General features: G+C 41.8%; 1 protein-coding gene across 1 annotated transcript; it reads right to left on the bottom strand.

Moving 5' to 3' along the window:
* Positions 1-473: 473 nt before the first annotated feature.
* Positions 474-8701, bottom strand: ogfrl1 (opioid growth factor receptor-like 1). Its single transcript, XM_062401575.1, has 7 exons — positions 8440-8701; positions 7078-7164; positions 6902-6980; positions 6461-6539; positions 5738-5804; positions 5161-5306; positions 474-4290 (listed from the first exon to the last, which is right to left on the bottom strand). Exons 1-7 carry the CDS (start codon positions 8623-8625, stop codon positions 3738-3740), a joined length of 1197 nt encoding a protein of 398 aa, XP_062257559.1. The 5' UTR covers positions 8626-8701; the 3' UTR covers positions 474-3737.
* Between the last annotated feature and the right edge of the window lie 672 nt (positions 8702-9373).

Here is a 9373-nt window from a genome sequence, read left to right as displayed (position 1 = left end):
TAAAATATGTAGTGACAGTCCAACATGGTCCAGTTGTATGTTTGTTTGAGGATCAAGTACGTGCTCTTTTCTGAATGTCAATACTAATTTTTATTAAGCCTCCAACAGTACGCCAGTTACCTACCGTTTGCTTTTTTCTTTCTTTTGTCTGCCATATTATCGTGTTTGTATGCATCTATGTGGATATTAATAAGTTCCAGTCCGATTAGAGCGTATGACGTCAGATAATCGTAGCTATGTTCAGTATTTTACTGTGAATCCCTTTGCATATTTAATCCTCTGCTCTGAGCTTATTTAACGCTGATCACTGCTCAGCCAAACGCTGACGTTTATCTCGACCAATGAGATTATTCCTACTCTCAAAGGAGCCCCGCACCTGACAAGCTCATCTTCGGAAAAACTGCATGTGATGCACAGTGCTAGTGTTGGCTTTCTTTACACTCTATCCACTCATTCTTAGTCCACATCCGCTGTTTTATTTGAGTTGATTGTGTCAGATTGTGTGATCAGCAAACATAGAGTACAGCCTTCTATGGAACCATCACATTTTATTAATAAGCCAGATACAAACAATCTCAAGTATTATATATTGTTAACTATTCTTGCTCGGACTGCACATGAATCTACTCATACTGCACTGTATATGACCAGAATGAAGACAATAATGTAATAATTATCAAAATGCTGTCCAAAAAACAGGACGTACAGGAAATCAGCTGGGAAAGACATCAACATACAGATAAACGTAAAAAATACAAAAGAGGCACTTAAGAATATCAGACACACACATTCATACATCTATATGTACACATACGGGATACTAAAATTCAGATATTTGAGCCCATGTCTTTGCACACTTCACCTGAAAAGTTATTTTGTTTTACAATTATAACAGATACACTTCGCTAAGGGAGCGTTGTAGAGGCCCTGAAACACAAGGCATGAACCTACAGGAAGAACAGCTGAAAAAGTCAGGAAGAAGCGTTATAGTCCCGATCATATGCACCATCACTGTCTTTCAACACACATGGCTTTCGATTTCACTGATATCTATCTCCTTCAACCAGGACCCCAGGTGCCTAGTGTTTCACTGGAATCCAACGACATTGGTTGAACTTCAGAATAAGGGCACGGTCGCGCAAATGTGAAGCGAATATCAAAGCCACACTGCGATCAGCCTCACTACAAGCAGCAAATGTTTTATTCCCCTTCTTGTTCGCGCTCATCAGAAGTGAATCGGAGTGACCCTGCCCTCATATTATCCTTTTATAGTCCCTAACACCAGCGAAGAGTGACGCTGTCCACTTCTGATATGATGGGGGTGATGGCATGATATTCGTCAGCAGAAAGTTCAAATAGAAAAAAATGTTCTACATACTTTAAGGCTCCTGTACACTCATCAGAGTCTCTTGTTGGGTATTTTTTGTAATCTAAATGGATACATTTGTATAAATAATCTATACTGCCACCTACCACTGTATGTTTTGTTTAGTTCAACACTATGAATGTATAATATGGATGTCTGATTTTAAAAGTCCTTTAGCCAAATTATTGCAAAATGACACAATATGAGAACAATCGCTTGTGTTAATGGAGCAGCAGGTTCCTGGCTATTCGTAGATCATATATATATATACAGTATGCAGATCAACGATTATTAAAAACCTGTAACACTTTCTACCGGAAGACATAGATTGTCAAAAGAGTGCATCGCACAACACTTCACCTGCTCTGATACATCAACTTCACCAACACCCCACAGTAAATATCCCCTCTTCAGTTACGTGTAGAAGACTTTTAGGTGACAAACCACACCCACTTATCATGGATGTTAAAAATGTCAGTAAGTTAGCCATAAAACCACAGTACAGCTATCTCTTTAATTTGAAATATCGAATACCAGTTTTACTTTGACACTTGAATTATATTTCCTAATTAATAATGAAATATTTACAGTCTATTCTTGTGTACGCTTGTTCAAAGCCTTCATAAAATGCAACCTGATTTATTGCATGCCCTGTTATTCTATAGGCTAATCCTGTTTGTGTTCCTAATACAAAACAGAGGAGAATAGCAAATTGTGCTGAATTATGATTATTATCGTGACACAAAGCCATCTGAGAAATAAAAGGTCCTGAAGCATTTTAGGTTTAACATTATATTAAAATTGTCTGTCATTATAATACTGCAACAAATCTGTGTAGCAAAGCAGTCATTAAAGAGTTATTAAAGTGTAACATGATGTTCTTTGAGCAGTGAGACTAGTGGTGAAACAGAGACACTTCCCTGTGTCAGTTACCTACATTGTTTAACAGAAACTACACTGCTCCCGTCCTCTTCAAACAAAGTCTTAATTTTCTTTGACCAAATGTAGTAAACTACACTTGGTCAAAGATTATAGGATCCACCTGACTTATTTATATTATATTTCAGTCTAATACAACAAGAAAAAAGTGAATGTGTGTTTAAGAGGCCTTTTCAACTAAATGCTCATTTTGAAGGCTGCAGTTTGAGGATGATATTGAACTTTATTGCATTACACAGAGAGGTGTTTCTGTTTTTGAGCCTTCCCTCATGGATTTGAAAGGGCTGGAAAAAATAAAAGGAAACACCACCAGACATAATGCAGTGACCTTGAACAGCACCACAGGCCATATTTACAAAGATGTTCAGCTACAACAACGCTGGAACATCCGTACAGGACTGTTGTATTAGACTGCATTCACTTTTGCTAAGAAGACCCAATGAACAACTGAGCCATCATGTGACCCTCGTGAATTGTGCTGTACCAATCCCAGTTGAGAGGATATTTTTGACGTCACTAAAAAGCCACTTTTCTCTTAACTCTTCATACCAAAAACAACTCTGTTCAATTTTCAGAGGAAGCATCTCCCCTCAAGTTGTAGACAGTGAAACTGTAAAGAAGATAAATATTGTGTTGATATTATTATTACAAGAATTCAAGTAAATCTCAATAAATATGGTTTCCAGGTATTGCTATGAGAGTCTAAGTCACCCCCGCCCTTTTAGCCAGTCCTCTTCCTCCTGTCTGCCCCTAATGTCACTTTTAAATGTCAGAATTAGAAAGAAAAAAGGGAAATAATCTCTATCTTCACTTTCTAATTTTCACTTTACAATGCCTGTATAAAGGGAGCTCAGTCCAGCTTGTGGCTCAGTGGAACTCCAGCTACACTGATGAGTACGCAGGACTGTTTTCCAGAACCATCAACATCTCAATCAGCAGGTGCCTTTGGTTCTGTGATGCTGTTGAATCCACAATTCACACCTGCCACAGTTATGAAATACAACAATAAATAAGGCAATGTTCTTTCTCACTGGTACCTAGTCCACGGCCCAAATGAGGAAACACCTTGAACTACACGTTTGGATCTCTCCTGGCTCAGATGATTTGGGATTTGGTCCAATGTGAGATACCTTAGCTTCACCTCCCCAAAGCCCCCTGCCCCACATTATAATCCCTAGTAGAGCTAAACTGAATAATCTGCAATAAAGTTATATCATAGTTTATGGTAGCCCTTTAACTGAATAGAACAACATGTTTATTAGATTCCTAGATGTAACTACTAATGTGTATTACTGTCCTGACCCTGGCTTTCAGAGTCTAACAGGACCTGCTATTAATAAAGTTCTACGTCCTTTGTATTGAATTGGTTGATTTTAAAAACTGCAGTTTTTTCTGCTTTAAAAACCTGATAGCATTCAAACTCTTATCCAGACTAAGGAACAACTTCATTATACTCGTTCCTCCCTCCTCTTGCTCCCGCCAACATTAGCGCCCCCTCCAGTCTGGCCATATTAGACCCGAGTCCTGTGTAGCTCTTGAGGCCTGCTCCAGCCAGGTCCTGGCACATCACAGCATCATTGGAAGACACAATAATCCCACTTCTCGTAGAGGTGGAGGAGGCGCTGTCCTCATCTTTTCTCTGTGGCTCGGGTGTTGGGGCTGGTGCTCGGATTCCACTATTCCCAGCACCCATGCTACCTCCGGTACCAACCCCTCCCCGTTGCCTTTTAGGTGGCGGACCCCAGAGGAAGGCATGGGCAGGCTTGTAGTGCTGGCGGGCATAGCGAAGCAGGCGCCTGCGGGTGGCCGGGAGGCGGATTGTGTAGACGTAGTACTCCAGGACGCTGTGCTGCATGTTTGGAAGGGTGTTGTGGCACAGCGACTCCTCCAGAAAGAGGCGAACCAGTGGAGCCTTAAAGGCCTCATAGCCCAGTTCACCAAGGGACTTCAGGATGCGAGTGATCCGCAGGTAGTTGTGCTGAGACCTGTAAAGATCAGAACAGGAGAAGCATTATTGGAAGAGGACAAGAGTGATCAGATCTTCATCGGTTCTCTATATGGAACCTGGAGACACCAAAGAATGGCAGGTGTGAACGGAGTCTTCATATTTGAGCTGTTTGTTATGTTTGAAATGACACAACATGTTAAGACATTTCTAAAAAAAATATTTTTGCTGAAATATATTCAAATGAACCTGAAGAAATTAGGAAGAATTTTGAAAAAGGACTAAAAGGCTGCACCAATTCATTGTGCTGCAGTCAACAGTGTTTGACCATGCACAACTTTAATTTTTTTTTAGAAAAGCTTCTGTCTGATAGTTGAAACCCAGAAACCACAGTGCCCCAGATGATTAAAAGCCAGACAAGGGATTTATACTGTATTGAGCAGCTGTTTTATTGTGTGAGGTATCTGTTGTTTTTCATCTGGTTTGGATAATGGAAACAATTGGAATTACAAGCTACGAAGTAGAGGAGGTTTGTGACTTGAGGAGCTACGGTAATAGCTGGAGACTTTGCCAAGTTGAAGGAGAAAAACCCACTGAACAAGGAGCAACTCATAACATCTAACACTCAGGTGGTTGTTTGGCAACGCAAGAGTTCTCTCAAGGAATGGAAACCATCAGGAATCCCCCTTCAAATGACCATTTAACCGTCTGTTTGCTGAAACACACCATGCCGTTTCACATTTGGCTGCTGATAGAAGGGCAATTAAGTTGCGTGGGATTTAGAACAATTGCCCTGCTGAGGAACACAAAAGCAGCGATCGCCAACCGAGCGATTATTTTGCACAAATTCTGGCTGCAGTTGCGCACCCCGAAGCTGCTGCACAATGGGTCGATGTGTGTGTATGCTCACTCATTAAGGTGCTGGAAACGCTCCTGCCAGTTTGGAGCCCGGGCGACGTTTCCGCTCTTATCCAGCAGTTTGACGCCATAGAAGTCCAACATCAGGGAATAGGCCGCCAGGAACCTCCGCTTAGCTTCACGAGTGCTTTGGAATTCCTGACATGAGTCAACACAGAACATCAGAAACCAACAGACAGGTAGTGTTCCATCTTTTTGCCTGGTGAGCATTTAAGTGATGGGATGATAATTATGTGGAACGGGAGAACATAAAATCTGTATAAATGTCTAAATGTTTCACCCAAATTGCATCTAAATTTGCTCAGAGACACATTTGCACTCAATTAGCAGCTAAATTGCAACGAGCATCCCCAGAGGTTTGCTTTGAAGAGTCTGTGTATGTCCCTTATGAGGGAGCTGGGTAACTGCTTTTTTCTAATGGAGGCTACAGTCACTCAACTAAGCTAAGCACTTATGCAATGATGAAGTACAAAACAAATCAGACAGGCAGGACAGACAACAACAATGACAAAGTCTGTAGACTCTGCATGTATATATGTTTATTATGTGTTCCTGTGTGTGTGTCTTACTTTGATCTCGTCCTGAGTCAGTTCATGTGCGTAGAAGTTGAGCCCTTGTTCTCTTAATGGAAACAGCCTGCAACACAAAAAAGGAATACGTTTTATCAACATGGTAAAGGTTTGTTCAGGCTTCGCAACAGGATGCTATCAAAGATTACAGCAATGTTAGCATCTCTGACTGGCTATTTTTTGGCTTCGGGAAAGTTTGTATCATATTCCAACAACCAGGAACCACAAAAGCCGATGTTTACTGTAGCGGAGATGGTTAGTTCCACACATCGGTTCTCACCCTTAAAGCCTCTCATTGTGATGAAAGTGAGACTTTGAAACCGAGTGCAGCTACTTTCGGGACATTTTCGTGCAATGTAATAAATCATTCCACTACATCAGGTTGTCTTTGTCCACTTGGTAGAAAATGTCTATGGAGACACAGGCAGCAGCAGACCTGAACCTAGGGCCAGGCTGAGAAAGAAACTTAATACGATTGACTTTTGTTTGATAACTTAAGTTGTAGCACATTTTTTAGATGTCATTAGTGTACTTAGGACTCATTAACTCAGAGGGATAACTTGGGCTTTTCACATATTGTACAGGCAGTCTAACATTCTCACTTTATTTCTGCTAACTTCTACTTGACAACTAGACCGAAAAAAAGGGGTTTTAACATCTCCCTTACTTAATGTGATAAACAAAAGTCAGTTGATGCAATCACACTGCAATCAAAGTACTCACCACTGAATGTAGGTGTGATTGTGCTCCAGTTTATCATAGTCACCTCTCCACTTGGACAGAATCTCCTCTATGTAGATACCTGAGAAGAGACAGAGATAATCAGCCGCCAAGCCTATTTTATTGTGTGTGAGTGTGGGTGTGTGTGTTTGTGTGTGTATGTGTTTGAGAGATAGAGAGGTAGATAGAAAGAGAGACAAACATTATAACATTGGATCAGTTTACTAATTTGATACTGTTTCCCAATCAAACATGACCTTTCGCCGAACAAGCCAGACTAAACCCAAAGTCAACATGTCTTCTCCCTACAGTGGCAGGAGGTGTGCATGCATAAAGAGAGAGAGAGAGAGAGAGACGGAGAGAGAGAGAGAGAGAGAGAGGGAGAGAGAGAGAGAGAGAGAGAGAGAGAGAGAGAGAGAGAGAGAGAGTGAGTGTAAAACCCACCATCAGGCACTAGAGGGATCTTGTTCAGGTAGAAGCGCAGGTTACGATACTCGTTGGGTTGCCTTGATCTTTTGAAGTTCTAAACAAAAGTGCACAGTGAGATCTATGAAATCTTAAGGGTTGTCCACATTGCATGTGTATGTGTGCTGCATGCGTGCATGCACGTGTGTGTGTACCGGGTAGCTGTGGCGGTATTTGTAGAGGTCCCTGGCAGCATAGAAACTCCTCTTCATCTTTGGAAGAGACTCTGGGGAGTCAGTCAGCTGAGAGAAGAAGAAAGCAAAACAGAACAAGATAAGAAATCCAAATAAGACGGGAAAGAAAAGGGACAGAAAGAAGAAAGTAGAGAAATATAGTGCAATGTTTTTCGGAAAAACAAACAACGCCTGTTTGAACAGATGCAGTGTAGCTGGCATTCAGCCGAAGTAAAAGCACTGACTCTGCTTTTGAGCTTGAAGTCTGTCATCATCCATTTCTCTCTGGCAGAGGAAGACGATTCACATCAGCACTGCTGTGCAATTACTACAAAAGGATGCTAGAGTTGATTCCTGAATAAAATCCGGGTCATGCTAAAGTCCACAGGTAAAAAGGCTCACTGTGTTACACTGGAACTTATCCTGGTTAATCATCCTATATATAACTAAATACTGTGGACAGCCTGTGGACTATAACAATAAATGGTAAAACTAATTAAATTCACAAATTACCTTATGCCATATAGTATATTAAGTATCTTAATTTTAGTCATTCTACAGCCATATTTGAGGCTTTTATTTTGTGAGCTAATAAGAACTGCATTATAAAAGCAATTTCTGGTTGTAATCATGGCAAATAAAAAAAGTTATACTTTTGATTTCAACAGTGTGAAATAATTTAGTAAAAAGTGATTCACAGAAAAAGAAGAGCCCTGGTGGTTTTTAATATGCTCCACAGCGTGGATTTCTCTACTCAACTCTCAACTCTTCTCATCATTCAGTTCACAGGGTTCAGAATTTAGAGTCACGCATAAACATAATGTCTTATTTCCTCCATCAACCAGCAGGCAGACACTGTACCATCTTATTTATGTAGTATATATATATAAAACATAGTACCTTAATTAACCAACAACATTACGTACACAGTATATGTACTGTATTGTGTATGATGCCATGTTTGCAGAGCAGCTATTTTATTAATGTGTAAAGGTTTTTTGTTTTTTTACCTCTTTGAAGAAATACCCTGAATAAAGCAGCAATTAACAAAGTCTACTCACCGCGAGCTGCTTCTTGTACATTGATAAAGTTAGTGGCAGAAGGATTATTTCAGTCATTCTATCTCAACCCCCCCGGAGAGTTGACCAAGCATGTGTGCATATTCTCTCCTGAAACGTAAATTGAGGTATTTGGGGATGTAAGCCCGCTGTCCACTACCAGGACAGATATCGGTTGTCCTCTCCGTGTCCTGGCCTGCTCAGTGTTGTGACTGACGGGGGCACATGTGACCGGGCCCCTCTCCTCTCCACGCAGCACATGCATCCTACAGAAGCTCCGCTGTACCTGCGGGGACGTGTCTCCGGGCTCTGCGGCGGCACGGTCGCTCTCCCCCGGGCCGACGGAGTCGGAGATGCCGCTGTCATCCTCCGCCGCCGGCTCGTCGCTGTCGGAGCCCGACCCCCACGTCGAGTCGCATTCCTCCACGTTGCTCGGCTCCTTGAAACGCCAGCTGCCCAACAGATTTCCCATTTAAACAACATGCACCAGCGGCCCTTCTCTATGATCCTTTTCTCTCTCTGAGCGCTACATCCTCTCCTCAGCCCGGAGCCTGTGCAGAGGTCTGGACTCTCTCCGCCCTCACAGCCTTTCAATGGCAGCGGAGGGGATTTCCACTCCAGCAGCGATGATGCGCTGCTGTATGAGGGGGGATTAGTGCCACAGGGAGAAACAGGAGGAGGATCAGAGCTACACATGTGGGTGTGTTGACCTGAATGATTGTTACCTGTGTGAAAGACACTATTCATCCGGAAGATTGTGTAGACAAAAAAATTATTAAGATAAAACATCTGCATTTTTTTTGTTACAGCTGTAAATGTGAGTAATTATTAATATAAGACAGCTATCACCAAGTGTGGCCACATATAACAGAGCCTATGTAGTACCAATTTTTTTTATCAGCATATACCCACTGACGGCGCGTCCATATATGCAAACTAGGCAATTGTCTGTAGGGCGGCACTTTGGCAAGAGCAGCGTAATGTGAATTCCTGAGGGAAATTTCAATCAAACTGCATCTGCAGCCACCTCTTTTACCACCTCCCGCCCCCAGCTGTCAAGAGGCGGTAGTCGATTCAATTTAACTTTATGTCTTGTTTGTAAACGCTAAGTGAACAAATCAGTTTACATATGATTAATGTGAACGCCGTTCACTCCAGAGAGAGTCAGGGCTGGAGCAAGAGAAAATGTGTGTGTGTGTGTTTACCGCATACTCTTGCAC

Source organism: Platichthys flesus, chromosome 12, assembly GCF_949316205.1.
Source record: "Platichthys flesus chromosome 12, fPlaFle2.1, whole genome shotgun sequence".
NCBI classification, from domain to species: Eukaryota; Metazoa; Chordata; class Actinopteri; order Pleuronectiformes; family Pleuronectidae; genus Platichthys; species Platichthys flesus.
Note: the sequence above shows the minus strand (reverse complement) of the source record. Positions and strands in the feature narration are given on the sequence as shown.

Bases quoted from the DNA above. Each gene is read 5' to 3' on its own strand.
- ogfrl1 (XM_062401575.1), bottom strand. From the start codon at position 8,625: ATGGGAAATCTGTTGGGCAGCTGGCGTTTCAAGGAGCCGAGCAACGTG. The intron at 7,165-8,439 runs GTACAGCGGAGC...TTCTTCTCTCAG, and splicing joins CCGGAGACACGTCCCCGCAG to CTGACTGACTCCCCAGAGTC. The intron at 4,291-5,160 runs GTGAGCATACAC...TGATCTTTACAG, and splicing joins CGTTTCCAGCACCTTAATGA to GTCTCAGCACAACTACCTGC.